Below are 16,287 nucleotides of genomic sequence, written 5' to 3'. Positions count from 1 at the left end.
TCTTTGGCAGGAAGCCCCCAGCTCCTTGCGGCTGTGAATTTGTACTCGGAGCCTGGGAAGAGACACATACTGTGCTGGGCATGAGCCCCCGCTGTCCCTGCGGCAGCAATCCAGGGATGAGTTTCCCATACTGGCTCCCTCGGCCCTGGGTTGAGTGTCTTGCCCCACTCTGCTCCCTCATTTTGGTGGCTCGCTCCCATAAAGCAGCCAAGCAGATGGGGCGAGCGGCAGGTTGCGAAGGTTTATTATTGCAGTGGATACAACAAGGTGTTGCGGGAAGCCAGGCGGTCCTGCGGCAGAGAGGGGCTCCAGGAGCTTCACCTGTTCTCACCGGTCTTCTTCCTGACCCCACCATCCATCCCACCATCAGCTGGGGGTGGGTGCCCAGGGCTTTCCAACTCATGAGTCCTGCTGGTCGGTGGGGACCTTCGGCTTCTCCATGGAGGAGCAACCTGTGGCCAGGGATGGGCCCTGCGAGGTGGGACAGAGGGAGAAGGATGGGGAACCAGGCTTGCTATGGTAATGTTTGATGGCTATGCTGTCCTTCCTGCTCTGCCTCAGCACTGTTCTCAATGTGTAGCCCATCTAAGTCCATGCTACCTGCTCAACAGGGACCAGAGTGGCCCAGTGCCAGGCCTGGCTGGTCCCTTTTTCTATTTTCTGGTCTCACTGCTCTTCCTGCATCTCCTTCTCTGGTCCCCTCTGGTCCCACCTCCCCCTACCTTCTCCTTCCACAAACAGAATTTTTGGCTGCCTTTATTCCCCCATCCTGGCCCCGAGGCACTCCAGGAGAAGACATCCCATGGCATGTCTACCACTTTGAGCTCTTGTCCCGGTACAGGGGTGCGTGCAGGCGGCTGGCAGGGTCCTGGGCAAAGCGTGCTAGGGGCGATTAGAGGGGAGCTGGGATGCACTCATCCTCCCCGCCGACTCAGTCCTTCTTGAAGGTAGGGCTGTAGAGGTTGGTGTAGTAAGCCCGGCTGTACATGGCCTCGGGGCTGAAGCGGTAGGAGCCCTCGCTCACCCGCCTGTTGTAGGGGGCGAAGGCGGATTTCCGCGGGAGGGGGCACTCGGGCTCGAAGGCAGGGCTGCGGTAGAGGTTGTGCCGCAGGAAGAGGGGGTCCTCGAGCCCCAGGAAGGAGAGGGGGTGATGGCCGCGGTACAGCCGCCAGTCGCCCCTCAGCTGGGATTTGTCCTCTGCAGAGGGGGTGGCAGGCTTGGCGTCCTCCTCCTTCTGCTCCGTCTCCGGGCTGGGCTTGCTGCCGCCGGACGCATCCTCTTCCTTCGCTGACTGCCTGCGGAGCTGAGAGATGGGGTGAGCTCCCGGCTGGGCTGCACCCACTTGTCAGCTCCACTCTCCCTCTGCGACATACCCACCCCAAAACCGGGGGGATCCTCAGGACAGGCCGCTTTGCCCCCAGAGGGTCCCCAGCGGAGGGGAGTGGGCGGCTGCAGCCCCTGAGCAGCTGTGGTGGAGAAATGGTCCCAGGGGAGCAGTGGGATGGGGGGAAGGAGAGGGGACACGGTCTCAGTCTGGACTTTCACCTTCCCAGGAATTTATGGTCACACCCTGGCTTGACCATGAACCGTGTGAAGGCGCCACCACCGGCTGACTTGCCAGCTCTACAGGCGGGACTTGCTGTCACAGCTTGGGGGATGCTCAGGAGAAGGGTGGGACTGAGGTGCCCCAACAGCACCCCATTTCCCTGCTCTGGTACCTCCTGGCACTGCCTGGCGCTATGGGGTGCTCATGGGAGGAGGCTGGGCAAAATGGGGTTTGCTGGAGATGGACGGGACCTGGCTGGGGACAAACTCACCGGCACGTAGCTGTACAGGGTGCCCAGCAGATGCTTGGGGGCACTGACGAGGGTCCCCCCAAGAGCATCCACTGTCTCCATGGCCTTGGACAGCCTGCGGGGGGTGAAGAGGATCAACCCCTCTGCTGCGTCCCAGGCCACGGCCGGGACCTTCTTCACACTGGAGATGCCGGAGGCGCAGGCGGTTTGCAGGTTGTGAGCCATGCTGCCCACCAGCCCGGGGCTGTCCCCTGCCTGCCGAGAGAAATCAGCTCAGCCGCTCAGCCGCTGGCCCTGGCCCCTCCAGCCCCTCCGGGCAGGACAGGGGTGGCCCTGGGCTCCCCATCCACTCTGCAGCTCAAAGCCTGAATGCTTTCTGCTTGCTGCTTTGCAAAAACCACCGCAGCCCTTTGCACCAGGGTCGCTCTCTGTCCCCCTGCCGCTCCCCCCGCTCCCAGGCCCCCGGGGACCCCCTGCCCCGGGCTGCGCTTCCGCTGCAGGCAGAGGCGAAGGGCAGCAACCCCGACCTGCTGCTTCCCGTCCCCGTGTCCCAGCGGAGCCGCTGCTGGGGACCGTTCCCAGCCCCGCTGGCTCACAGCGACCCTTGCTGCTGTGACCATGGCGGGGGGATTTTTTGGGGGTGTTCAGGGGTTCAGTGGGTGCTCGCTGCTGACACCCCACAGCAGCAAAGGAGTCTTGAATAGACAAGCCAGGATGATCCTGCCTGGTGCAGGGGCTGCCCCCAGCTTTGGGGAGTCAGGGAAGGGGACTGCCCTGCTGCCAACCCCCCCATCGCCTCCTCCAAGCTGCAGTTCAGGGTTCAGCAGGGATGGGGGCCTGGTCCCCAAGGGCATGGGGGGAACATCCCCCATGCTGGCATGGTCCATGGGCAGGACAATGCTTTGGGGCGCTCCCAGCTCACTGCCCAGCTTTTCTCCATACCTCCTTGCTGTCGTTGCTGTCTTTCTTCCCTGCCTTCTCCTGCTTCTGCTCCGGCACCTTGCTCTGCCGCCGGCTCAGCCAGCCGGCTGTGGTGCTCTGCCCATCACCGTGGACCTGCGGCACCTCAGGTGCACTTGGCTTGGCCAGGTTGCCCTGGAAGGGGAGCAGAAAGGCACCTTCCACCCCATCCTGCTTAGCCTGAGGATTTCAGGGGGCCCTGGGGTGTGCAGGGAGCAGAGGGGTTCATTTATGCATGTGGGATGAACTCTGGGATTTCATGAAAGCTCTGGGATTTTGGCACAGGCCAGGGAAGGGGCTCCCACCGCGGCGCTGGGTAGGAGAGGAGAGGGACCTCCTCTTCCCCAGCCTCTGGGGGGGCGTTTTGCTTGAGGGAGGATGTTATGGCAAGGCCATAAATCAACAATATACATTGGGAGCCAGCTAAAAATAACTCATCCTGCTAACACGGTACAAGGTTGTGTGTGAATGTGCCATGGGAACCCCACTGAGCGGGGGAACCAGCAGCGCCCACCACTCTGCTCTCGGATGTGCTCCAAGGAGCCTGAAATGTCTCATCCAAAAGCAGAATCAGCCCAAAAGAGGGTGTGGGGGAGCAGGAACCTGGTGTGTGGGTTTTGGCACTCACCAGGATGGGGATCCAGGTGGCCAGCTCCTGCCCTTTGGCTTTGGCACGCTGGAGGCTGTGGGTGGTTTGCTGGTAAGCACGGTGGGAGACGGTGCTAACCAAGGCGCCAATCCGGGCCAGGGTGCTGGGAGCACTGGGAGTGCTGGGCTGCTGTTGGGAGACCTTTACTGCTGACTCACGCCTCTCTTTGGGCTTCTGATCTAAAGGCAGAAAAGCACAGGCAGAAGAGCGGTGGGGGGTTTACGTCCTGGTGGGACAACCCTCCTAGGCAGCCCTGCACCAAAATCCAGGGGCTTCCTCCTGCCATGTGCACCCCATGAGCAAGGTGCCACCCCACATGCAGCCAGCCCTCCCCAGACACCCTCAGAGGGGATCTAGGCATCAGGACTACCTGCTTCTTCATCCTCCTCTGGCAGCAGGTACTCCATCAGCTTCTCCAGCCCTCCCAGGGCTGTGTCGACCCCTGCGGCTGCCATCTGGCTCACTGAGTTCCTCCTCGTGTACCTTGCTGTCGTTTCCACCGTGCTCTTGGTGGCCTCGTAGCCCTCCGCTGCCAGCTCCATGATCTTATCCATGGAGTTACCAATGGTGCTTTTGGCACTTTGGAGCGGGGTGGAGATGCTGTCCTTCAGTTCGGACGCGAGCTGCAGGCAGAGAGATGGAGAACAGCCCTGCTAGTGTGCTTGGGGTGGCATGGAACAGCCAGAGGGACCACAGGGACCCCAGCCATGGCCATGCCAGTAGACAGCCTCGAGAGGGGCACAACAGCTCTCTCCCGCCTGGGCTGCAGTTAGCTGGCAGGGATGGGACATAGGACGCTGTTGACCTATATTTGGAGCACCCCAACCATCCCCTGGGCTACAGGAGCCCCTAGAGGAGTCCTTGCTTGGTGATGCTCCCCTGTTTCCCCCTGAGCAGCCCATCACCATCCAGAAACAAGACCAGAGGAGATGTGCTGTGGGCTCTGCAGAGGGGCTGGGGGGTCCCAGACTGTCCTGCTTGTGACTTACCTTGTCAACGGGGTACTGGAGGGCCGGGATCTTCTCCTCCAAGTGGTCCAAGCCCCGGCAAGCCAGGTTGTTAGCCACAGCGACTGCCTTAGGCAAAAGCATGGGGGTGGGTTAGTAAGAAAAGCTCCTGGGCTGTGCTAGGGGGTCTCACGTGCTAGTGCCACCGCTGTCCCACCAAGGGAGGCTCTGGTGCCTCCCCCCTACTCTGTCTCCCCCGGTGCATGGACTCACACTGAGGCTCCAGCCTGCGCACCACGGGCTCCATGCTCCGCACGGCCAAGGCGCTGGCACCCTGCACGCCCCGCTCGTAGACCTCGCACACCGAGGCCATGAGCGGGTGGGCCTCCTTGGTGCTGGTGTAGGTCCGCTGAAGGCTTTCGCAGGTCGAGCTCACCACCGGCAGCTGCAGGACCCTCTGCAGCACGTTCTCCTGCACCTGGCAGATGGGCACTGGTTAGCCAACAGCCATTCCCCGAGGAACGCCCCATCGCCCGCACGCCAGTGGCATTTGGTGTGTTGCAGTGACCACAGAGGACCTCAGCTCTCGCTGGAGGAGAAGGAGGGCATTTCTCGAACCCTGTTGAGGGTTTCCCAGCTATGTTGCGTACAGCACAGCCATGGACGAGCAGGCTGGCTGCTGCCACTGAAGGAGCAGGGACACCACAGGCAGTGTCAGAGGGGTGATGGTCCCCACCTCCCAAGCCCGACTGTCCAGGTGCTCCCTCTGGCTTTCCACTCTGCTCTGCTGCTTCTTCCATCTGACCCAGCCTTTGCTCCTGTCCTTGGACCAGCAAAGTCCATTTTGCCTATGTGGCACCTCTGTCCTGTCACCACTGTGACAGGTAAACGATATGGACCTCAAAAAGGAGAAGGGGAGAGGAGCAGATCTGTCCTTGATTTCACAAAGGGCTTTGGTAGGAGCCATTGAAGAAGGCGGCACCAGAGCTCTCCGAGGCAGCAAGGCACCCTGCTAGCACGGGTGACGTGGGATGCCAGTATAAACCAGCAGAGCCGACACCTGTGTGTGCTGCCAGTGCCAGAGCACGGCTGGAGGCAGGTCCCTCAAAGCTGGGTGAGCAGGATAAACCTGCAGCTCCAACCCTCCGCTCCTGCTCTTGCCTGCCGCCCACCTGGCGAGGTGAGACAACTGAGCGAGATGCTGCGCCTCAAGGGAGGAATGGGGCAAACGTTGGCTCATGACGGCAGCCATGAGGCAAGCGCCCTTTGGGTTGCACGGGTCAGAGCAGAAGAAAAAGCTGAGCTTTCCCCTGATCACCAGTGGGTGAGAGGCTGAGTTTGGCTTCATGTCCCACTTGTGACCATGACTGGACTGTGAATCTGCATGTTTGATAAAAACACTATTGTTTTGTGCTGTATTGTGCTAATTTTGGCTTGACATGGAGCCAGCCCTCTCACAAATCCTGCAGTTCAGCAATCCCGGGGGCTCTAGCTGCTCAGAGCAGTGCTGCATCCACAGCAGCGTGTCTGCTGGAGGTTTGGGGTCCACAGTGGGGACACAGACGAAGGACAGGCACGGCTGGCAGGTATCACTGAGGGCTCGCATCGCCCAGGGTTAACTTTCTTGATTCTGAACTATTTCATTTCAAGCACGCAAAAGGTTTTATCCTTTCCCTTTGATGACGGTCTATATTATTGCAGGTAAAGATCCATATAAAGATAACAGGGAGACACGTGGGACAGCATCAGATGTGACTCGTATTCATCCGGCAGAGCCGGTATGAGCTACCTGGTGCCCTTGGCACACCCCTGCCTTCCCCTCTCTCCCTCGTCCTGCACCCACCTTGGCACTTCCATTCTGCACAGCCTCATTCTTCTTCGCCGTCATCGCGATGCATCCACCTGCAAAGCAAAGTTGGGAGCCGCAGACCCTGCTGCAAAGGCAGGGCTGGGCTCGGGCTCCCCTCACTCACTCCTGCACCCCCCGAGCACGGCGGGGCCGGGAGCTGGGCTGAGACATGCACCTCCCATGGGGGCAATGGATGCAGCATTTCCTAACGCTTGACTTCTTACCAGTTAAGCTGTAAAAGCAATGACTCCACACAGCCCTCCCCTGCTAGTGTGTCTTAACACCCAAAGATGCAAATAATTAGCTGAGAGACACCTAGTTTGGAGGAGCCACAGTACAAGGCAGGATAAAGGGCATTGGCAGAGCTGTAGAGCAAACTCAGAGCAACCAGGACACTAATAGATGTGCATGGGGGCCAGGGTGAGAGATGCAGGCTTAGAGATGCAGGCTGAGAAGGGGTAAGAAGGCAGAACAGGAGCAGAGAGAGGAGCTGCGGGTCGGGATGCGGCGAGCTGCCCAGCAGTGGTCAGCATCCCCCTCCCACACATCTGCCCCGCAGCTCTGCCGCTGACGATGCCAGCGCCTGTCCCTGCACAGCCCCAGCTCGATGCGGGGGGCAAAAGCACTGCAAAACACCCGTCTCCTGGCTCCTGGCTGGGTGACACCCGAAAGCACACCTCCAGCTCCCACCCCCCGCACAGACCCCCTTTTCTCGGCAGCAGATGAAATTTAGGGAGTGTGGGGGATCCCTGCTTTCACCCTCCCCTGTCCCGCTGAAGCTGTCCCTGAGCGCCCGGTGGGGACAGGCTACTCACCGAGGGGCAGCCTGTCCCCAGCAGAGCAGGAGCAGAAGGTGGTGGCTGCACCGTCCCTTCGCCCGGGTCCTCTGAGAGTGATGCACCACGGTGCCCCAGCCACTACCACCACAAGGCCCCACCTCCCAGTTGCGTGGGCTTAGGAGCTGGCGGGTTGTGGTGGAAACTGGCCAAAGAGCTCCCTGAAGTCACCGTAATTGGGAACAGATGACAGCAGAAAATCCCCTTCGTCCTCTTCCCTGCAGAGCCCAGAAGCTGCGGCACAGTTGGTATGCACCAGGGCTTAATGCCGCTCCACCAAGAGAGGTGAAAAGAAGTCACCCTTGGACCTCACCACCTCAAAAGCAACAGATCATGAGCAGCCAGGGAGAAGGTGAAGAGCTAGGCAGGGTTTGTTATGGCCAATGGGGGGTTGATGAGTGTGGAAGAGATTAAAACCTTCCTGTATTTCTGTAGCCCCTGTTGTCCCCCATGGTGGACCAGGATCCTATCCTGTTGGGAAATACAACACAGACCAAGAACATAGTTTCTGCCCAGGAGAGTTCACTAAGCACAAGGAGCAGAGCATGGGGGACACATCCTGCACAAAACAATCTAGCTTGGCCAGGTCTTCAATTTCTAAAAGAATCTACTGAGGATTGTGGCGAGGAGGCTTTTAGCTGAGGGTCAGGGAAGACATTGCATTAGGAAAGCTCTAGGCATTTGGAGTAGACAGAAATGGAGGAAAAAATCAGGTTGGAAGTGATCTCTGGAAGTCACCTCATCCAACACTCGCTCAAAGCAGGGCTACCCTCAAAGCTAGATCAGGCTGCTCAAGGTCTCATCCAGTCAAGTCTCAAAAATCTCCAAGGATAAGATTCCCATCTCTCTGGGGCTCAGCTCCAGTGCTAACCACACTCATGATAAACCATTTTTTCCCCTTGTCCAACTGGAATTTCCTCTGTTGCAATTTCTGCCTGCCACCTCTTACCTTTGCTCTGTGCACCTCTGAGCAGAGTTTGTGCTCCAGCCTGTGCTGGTACAGCATGTGCTCCACGCCCCTAAACGTCTTACCCTCCTAACGATCCTCTGCTAGACTCTCTCCAGATCGTCAAGACCTCTCCTGTGCTGGTGGGGCCAGCACAAGACACAGCTCCCCACATGTAGCCTCACAAGTACTGCATGGAGAGGAACAACTGCTCCCCTTGACCCACCAGTGATGCTCCCGCTACTGCTGCTCTTTGGCAGCCAGCCTGCCTCGCCGCGTGGGAGGCACCCTGCCAACTCACATCATAATTAACAAATCCCTTTGCGGTATTGATTGAAAAGAAAGAAGACACCACCTGTATGAAGCTGCGATGGTTTTGGTTATTGGTTACGGAGATCAAGGATGAGCCACACTGAAGAGACGAGGAGAGCATGGTGGAAAGAGGACAAATGCAGAGGACAAAGCAATAACCCACGGGGATCAGTGCAGATGGGAGATCCAGGCAGCCTGCTGACACAAGGCTGCTGCGTGTCCCAACCCACCCGGCACAAGGCAGGGAGACCCTTGGCGTGCGGCTGGGATCCCCGTGCAGGACACGAAGGTGTGCGCCCAGTGCACCTGCACGGCTCCCTGCTCCTGGCTGTGCTGCTCCTACGTGGGGATGGGAGACTCCGCAGGGATGGGGGAAAGCCACGCATGGGAGGAAAACACCCCCTTTCCTCCCAAAGAGCCTGGAGTTTTCTTCCAGCCCAGGGCTCTGCGAAGCTCGCAGGCCTGCCTTGCTAGCTGGGTACGCAGGCATATGAACGTCCTGGGCTGCCTCCAGCTCGGTGGCGGCGCGATCCACTGCTCTCCAGACAGCTGGACAAAGGGCAGCAGCCTGCTCAAAAGTTTGCTCTCTTGGCACTGACACATTTTCCAGCCCTGCTGGCCTTGCTAAAAGTGCAGGGGGCATGCCAACCTTCTCTCTGCCTTGGCTGGAGTTGGGATCAACAGAGAGCACAGCCTTTGCCCTACCAACGCCTGCGCTCATCCCCTCCCCTTCCGCGGGGGCAGAGGCTGTGCCAGCCCCCGGCTCTGCAGTGCCAAGGTACGGCCACCTCCACCCCCTGCCGCTCCACCCCACACCAGAAATACATTCTGAGTTTCTGCAGGCAACATTGAGAGCTCACCGGATCAGCTGGGTGCAGGCAAGCGGAGTTTTACACCCTTGCCTCCGCAGTCTGCTCCACAGTCATTAATATACCACGATGAGGGGATGAGCCAGATCCCCAAAGACTTGCAAGGCATCTTTACACTTAGGTCTGGGAGGGGGCTGGAGAGGTAACTAATTTATTTCCATGCCCTATGGCAGGATCAGCACCCCCTAAACCACTGCTGGCAGATGTCTTCCCAGTTTCTTTTTAAGGACTGCCTTCCTGGGCAATCCATTTAGTCTTTTATTTTATTTACAGTTCAAAAAAAGTCACCTGTGTGACTTAATTCTCCTTTACTGCAATATAAAGATATTACCTCCTGGATGGATTTAGAGACCAATTTATTGCCTTCCTCTTGGCAGTCAACCTTAAAAGGTTGACTTAAAAGGTTCAAGGGCACTTGAAGACTTCCCACACCCTCCCGCAGTCACCTTTCCTTCTGTAGAACCGGTTCATTTGGTCCCTCCCCGGAGATGTTGGTTTTCAGACTTTCGATCATTCTTGCTGCTCACCTGGGAATCCCAAATGGCTCACGCATTTCTTGAAATATCATGCCAAGCATGGTCTTAACATTAGGAAGGCTTGTCTGTAAGCAGAGTAGAAGACACACTTTGCACATCTCACACAGATCGCTCTCCTGTTAACTCTTTCCATTATGAAATGCGTATGAGACCAGTAATTCAGAAGGAGAATCTTGCTAAAACATTGCTGAATGCAATGCTTTATACATTGTTCAGTAAGTGACATTTTGGAGCTTCCAAGTTCACAAAACTCTTCCTGCAGGGGATAGGAGCTAACAGTAAGCTCGGTTTGAATGGTTATCCCAGCTCCGTCCCTCCCCGTCTCAGATGGAGATGTTACCCTTCCCTCCCTGCCCTGCACAGGCATTTGTTGTTAAACAGCTGCGGCAATTTGTCCTAGGACACTAAGACCCATCCAAATGAAAGGTTGTTGATAAGATACTAAAATGCAGGTGCACCCCTTCCTTTCACCGTAGCTGTGCCTATGCTGGGCAGAAGGCTCCAGCTCTCTCCGCTGGTACTCAAGGGCAACTCAAAATGTCATTTTGCTTCAGGGCACGTCATATGCAGTTTTACCAGGTACTCCCATGTTTACTTCTTCATGTTTTTGCAACTGAAATGGGGATTGTCAATGAGTCTGACGCATCTGGCTGCCACCTTGCTACTGCAAAAGGACAGCTCTGTAACCCAAGAGCAAATACAGGCCATGTCTCTTTAACAGTATCATCCTTCATAAAATTCAGAGATGGGAGGCAGGATTCCTCCTTCAGCATCTCTTTTCCCCACGCTCTAAGTCACACACAGACACGGTGTCACACTCATCTCAGTTTATTGCTTGTGTTCAAACAGCTGTCCTAATTCCAGCTGCTGTATTAGAAACAGATACAAAAAAAAAGGCACTAAGGATTTTTGTCATTTGATCGTGATTCTATGGCTTCAGTCACATTACCTTAAAGTACATTAAATAGCTAGCCTCCGGCTGGGGAGCAGCAAGCAAGTATTAGTGCTTAACACCCAGTAAAGAGAGTTACTCCTGTATGCTCCAACCCGTGTCATGTAGAATGGGACAGGTAAGGCTGAGACAGACTGACAATTCACTGCCCCATCTCCCAGGTTAAGTCTGTACTTGCTAATCCACGCCAGTCCCTACAGGAGAAACATCAAAGCCTGGCTCATGGCTTCGCACAGTGTTTGTCTGGCACAAGGGAAAAAAGCACCCTTCTCCCTCGGCAGGGCACAGGGAGGAGCAGCAGGCTAGGGGCCACACCGCTCTGTCCATGTCCCTTTACCTGCGAACTACAAGGGAAAAAGAGAAATCAGTTTGCAAACCAGTAAAAGAAGTATTTTGTATCCACGAACTCCCCTGAGAGGAATTTAAAACACATTGTTTTTGCAAGAAGAATAAATTCTGTAGACAAAGGGTGGCCAAACCTCCGCTGCCAGATCATCAAGACTCCTCTTCCTTCCTTACAGGGATTGCTACACACAGGGATAAGGATGAAATCTGACCAAGGGAGGGATGGGCCCCGCATTGCCAGGAGCTCAAAGGCAAATGGAGTAAAGAAACAAAAAAATTCCATTGTTAAAAAGGAGAGGAAGCCCTTGAAGACAACATATCCCATACATAATGCTCCATTATGGTCTGAACTGCCCAGTGCGCTCTACTTTTAATGGTATTCATAAAAAGAAGACCTGCTGCAGGCCACATTTGGTCTTCAAGCACACTTAATTATCCTGCCCAGCAACCTCTTTTTTCAAACACTTCATTGGCAGGCTAACACTTCAGAATCAAACTGGAAGTAATTCCAAGCCTGACCACAATGACTGAGGTAAACTGGGGCACTGCCTTAACCATGCCTACGCAATCCCACAGCCTTCTCCTTTTAATAAAGGAAACCAGCACCTTTTCATTTTTGTTTTCAGACAGCATCGTAAGTAATAAGAGAGTACCTTGGTCCAGGTTATAGTCGTCTCTGCTCACGTCTCCTGACAGATTAAACAAGGAGGCCTTTCACCAGAAAGTAGCAGAACACACAGGCCTAACTCTGATGAAGAAAAATGATAATTTTCTCTCCTATAGAATGTGCAAATTTTCCTCAGATGGTGTCAGAACTAGTACTCTGCAAAGTCAGGAGCAAGAAAGACTGCATGCCATGTAACTGTTAGACAGATGGACACAGCATTTCTCCTTTAACCTAGATTACACTGCCAGGCAGTCATTCCCAGCAAGATGAAGTGATGAGCAATAATGCAGTTGCAGGGCAAACATAAGGCATTTTCAAATGGTAGAACCCATTCAACCAGCGAGGGAACACACAAGAAATCTTGTGGTCATCAGAGGGAAGGAGAGGGAGGACCAGATAGGAAAATCTAAACCATGAATGCCCACATCCAGTAATAAGCTTTTCTTCTCACAGGGGATTCTCATATTATCACAACCAACTCCATTCCCTTCCCTCTGGGAGCTTACACAACTAGAAACACACCCTTGCAGTTTTTCTGACTCAACGAGCTCTGAGACAGGCTTCTCTCCTTAACTGCAGGTTCCAAAGCTCCTTATTATACTGGAATTTTTCACATAAAATTAAAACAGCAAAACAAGCTCCTTATCACAGTATGATTAATGGAAAATTGTTGCACTTGGAATCACAGGGGTTTGGGAGTTAAGGTGCATGTGTAATGGGAAATCCAGTGCTTGTGAGTGGTTCCAGCCAGATTCACAGCTTCGGAAACCCAGTTCCCTACAAATCACAGCATCATCAGCACTCAGACAAGCTTCTCCCACATGCTGTCCTTCACCAAAACACTCAGCCATGGCCTGCTGCAAAAGTCAGACTTGGTGGCCAACGGTCCTTGGCTCACGTTATTGAAGGAAAAGAAGAAAGTGCCGATTTCCTGGGACACAAGTTGGCACTCACTAGACTACAGATCCAGTGTCACCAGGGCATGTTACACAGAGATCATGGGAAGGTCAGATTGTACCACGCTTCAGTTACCACCACACTGCATTCAAACCTGCCTACAGATAACAGGATCCGTCAGAACACTCGTACTTGGCTTCAGGCCACTTGAACCGCAGCTCCGAACTTGCCTGAGCCCACTATAGAAAATCTGACTGCAGGAACCTTTGATTAGTGAATTCCAGCTTTCCAGTGTAAACACGATCAGTTGTGAGTCATATACCCATTACAGTTGTCTATGCAGCTATTTCACCACCCTGTATTAAAACATAGTAACATCAGTATTTCCTTTTCTAGCAGCCATGTTCCAAGTCCTGTTTCTGTTTGTGAAATATTACTCTGCTTTCTCCCATCTCCACTCCATCAGGGAGCGCGTCATGGCACCAAACTCATCTGCAAAGACACGGGGAAGGAAAAAGGGTAGAATTCACTTATTCAGAGAACAAAATTAATCTTGAGGTTACTGTGAGACATGTTCGTTTTGAAAGTGCCATCTGGAGGATAAAAACCAGAGGACCAAAGCTGTTGGCTCACTGCATACTACGCAACTCCTTTTACATCACTGTTGCAGTTTCAGATGTGGGCTTGCTAATGTGAGGATCCCCACCAGGGAGGAGAGAATGCCACAGAAACCAATCACTCCTGCGTTGGTCTTGTAGATCCCTAGCGCATCCAAAGGACCTGAGAGATCACAGAGATTTTTCACCAAGTCCAGCAGCAAAGGAGGATGTCTTTTCAGTATTTGAAAGAGCCGGAGGAAAAAACCATGCAAATCATCACATTTCTCACAGTTTAGTTCCTGATTGTGTGTTTCCCAGAAGGAATTCCGCTTTGTCTTTTTTTCCTGTACAGCTTGTTCCAGCCTCCAGGAGATCTCGTACCAGTCCCTGGCTAGATTCATCAGGAGTGAAAAGTAGTAACACTTGGTAGCCCAATTCCGCCACTTTGGCTTATCGACATCAGGTTGAAGCCCCACGCTCTTCAACCACAGGACCGCATCACAGATGAAGTAGAGGGCACGGGTCAGGTTGGAGGCTGTAAGGCAGAAGCGAGGAACCACATCTGGCAGCTGTGTAGTTCTCCTGGCGGCTACCAAGGCGTGTACCATGTTGCCCAGTCTGAACACTGCAAGAAACCCCACAAAGGTTAGCGTGGCACGGCCTTTACCGCAGAGACACAGCCCTACACAGGACAACTTGGCATGTCACTGTCCATATATACTTTTAAAAAACTTAAGTGGGCTTTGGGCATTTGTATGCTTAAGCATTTTCTTCTCACAGCGTGAGATGGTAGTATTAGCGAGGAAAGGGGTGTAAACGTCTCAGTTCTGTCCTGCACCAGCCCAGGACCTACGCACAAATTTTGTCAATAGCCAGGACTCGCAGCCTTCTCCTGCTGCTCTGTTCTCAGCGCCTGGGTGCCCTCTGGACCAATATCACCCACGGCTCTGAACGAGCCAGCGTCAGCAAAAAAGTGGCACAGAGCCTCCAATTTCAGCTGTACACTGCACTGGATTTCACCTAACTCTGTGGACAGGAGATGTTACTGCACTAACCCCGTGGCAAGCACGAGCTGCATCTTCCCTGAGCTGTGAAAGCTGGTGATTCACGTGCCGAGCACACTGAGACCCAAGTCCCTCCTCAGCCATGAATTTGTCAGAGGTACACATAGTTCCCTGCAAACAGGAACAGCGTATTCCATTTGCAGCTAGAATATATGGCAAACCTGGTTTCATCCGCTGCACAGTTTAGGTTTCACGCCGTGAATATTAACGCTATATTATGCAAAATACTTTTCACAACCTGCTGGACTGTCACAGTGACAGATGTTGGCAGCACCCAAGCTTAGTGGAACTGCACGAGTCCTGAATTTAGGCTTGACGTCTATTAGAGATTTGTTTAGCAGAAGCAAGAGAATTACGGCTATGCTGACAAACCAGCTGGCCTCTCTGCTAGAAATTACCATACTCTGGAGCTAACTGGAATAATAAAACAAATCCATGGTAACACATTAAATTAGAATATTTGCCTCACATATTGGAGTTTTTCCAGGATTGAGCAATTGCTAAGTAGGTATAAGATCAACCTGGAAGCAAGCAATACAACCACAGCAACAGCGTAACCACAATGGATGCAACTGTGACACAGAATGAAGCCATGCATATGGTTAGACTATGAGAAAAGTATGGAAGGGTATATGATTTAGTAGAGTATAAATGCTAAAGAAAATTAATATGCGGAGGAGGATATAAAAAGCCATATTGAAGGATGGTCCTTCCGAGGTGATTTTATTGGGATGTTGATCTTTAATGTTAGGCCGTCTCAACCCATTAGCTGGATGGACTAACGAGAGCGCAGTAAGCCAGCCTTGCATCGTAACTCAATGGTCTCTCCTTGACCAGAGATGACAACTCGATCTCCACAGCAACAGCTGACTGTTAACTTATTTCTCTAGTTCTCCCAGCGATAATTCAGACTGCTGAATTGGAGAGGAGGCCGAGGAAGTAATAAATGTCTGTTTGGCCCTATCTAGCCTGGCAAGCCAAGGCAGGGATAAGGCCTAGTGACAATTTTGTGAATATACTAAAAGAGGTTTTGTGGCTCAAGGTCAGTTAACCACAGAGGACGCGAGGCCAGGAGCTGCTTTGCTGTAAGGAGCAAGCGAAGAAGGACGTATCCCTCCAGACACCAGGTACTTACTTTTCCGGCCAGAGCTCATGCTAGATTCCAACTGCTTGAGTTTCATTACCAGCTTCTCTTTATCAGCCTTATGCTCTATTAAATAGCTAAGCAACATGCACGTGTACTGAATGGCTCTGGAATGGAAAAAACGAGGAAAACGGGACACAGGTGAAACACGGACACTCGGCAGGAACGAGGGCAGCGTTTATCTCCCGGCTTAAGGTCACCCCTCCGGCAGCGCCAGGGCCGGTCACCGCCCGGGGAAGGGGCAGAGGCGCAGGCGGGGCGGCGGGCAGGCAGGGCGGGCAGGCAGGGCGGGCAGGCAGGGCGGGCAGGCAGGCAGGGCGGACAGCGGCGGGGCCGGGGCCGGGGCCCGGGCCCGCCCGGGGGGGCCGGGGCGGCTCTCCCGCCGGAGGCGGGGGGCCCTGAGGCGGCTGGGGCCTGCTGAGGGCCCCATCACCCGGCGGGGCAGCGGGGCTGCTCCGCCCCACGGCGCCGCCGGGCCCACGGGGGTCCCCCGAAGAGCGGCCGCTGCCGGGCGGGCTGAGGCCGCCTGGCCCCGCCGCCGGCTCCGCACTCACCGGAAGAGCCGGTCGCGGCCCTGGCTGCGGTTGGTGAACTCCACGAAGCCCTCCATGGCGGCGGCGGAGCGGCGGGAGCCGCGGGAGGTGTGCGGGGCCGCGGCCGCTCCGCCCCGCTCCGCCCGGGCCCCGCCCCGCCGGGGGAACCCTCCGCTCCAGTGCGCGTTCCCGGCCGGGCCGCGCTGCGCCGTTCGCCGTTACCACGGCGACCATCAACAGCGGGGCGGGTGTCCCCGCTAAAGGCTTCCCCCGGCCGCGGCTCCCCAGTAGCCGCCGTCAGCGGTTGCGGCGGCTCGGCTCGGGGAGGCCGGAGGGGCCCGGGGCCCGGCCTCCGAGGTTAGGCCGCTGTGTGGAGTGACGGCGGC

The 16,287-nt window shown here is 55.1% G+C and overlaps 1 protein-coding gene across 5 annotated transcripts; it reads right to left on the bottom strand.

The window, feature by feature from the left end:
* Positions 1-227: 227 nt before the first annotated feature.
* On the bottom strand, positions 228-16,062 carry PEX11A (peroxisomal biogenesis factor 11 alpha). 5 transcript variants are annotated; one of them, XM_087744862.1, is made up of 10 exons: positions 15,923-16,054; positions 15,360-15,475; positions 6,196-6,254; positions 4,626-4,824; positions 4,395-4,477; positions 3,776-4,028; positions 3,385-3,584; positions 2,739-2,891; positions 1,818-2,051; positions 228-1,303 (listed from the first exon to the last, which is right to left on the bottom strand). In XM_087744862.1, exons 1-10 carry the CDS (start codon positions 15,976-15,978, stop codon positions 932-934), a joined length of 1,725 nt encoding a protein of 574 aa, XP_087600988.1. In that variant the 5' UTR covers positions 15,979-16,054; the 3' UTR covers positions 228-931. The 5 variants fall into 5 exon arrangements, with proteins under 5 accessions (XP_087600988.1, XP_009468353.1, XP_087600985.1 ...); XM_009470078.2 differs by lacking the exons at positions 15,360-15,475; positions 15,923-16,054 and adding an exon at positions 7,017-7,142; XM_087744859.1 differs by lacking the exons at positions 15,360-15,475; positions 15,923-16,054 and adding an exon at positions 7,017-7,141 and having other exon boundaries at positions 4,626-4,830.
* Positions 16,063-16,287: the final 225 nt, after the last annotated feature.

This window comes from Nipponia nippon, unplaced genomic scaffold (genome assembly GCF_047370975.1).
Source record: "Nipponia nippon isolate SJK-2023a ecotype South Korea unplaced genomic scaffold, ASM4737097v1 scaffold_9, whole genome shotgun sequence".
Taxonomy (NCBI): Eukaryota; Metazoa; Chordata; class Aves; order Pelecaniformes; family Threskiornithidae; genus Nipponia; species Nipponia nippon.
This window is presented reverse-complemented; position numbering and strand designations above follow the sequence as displayed.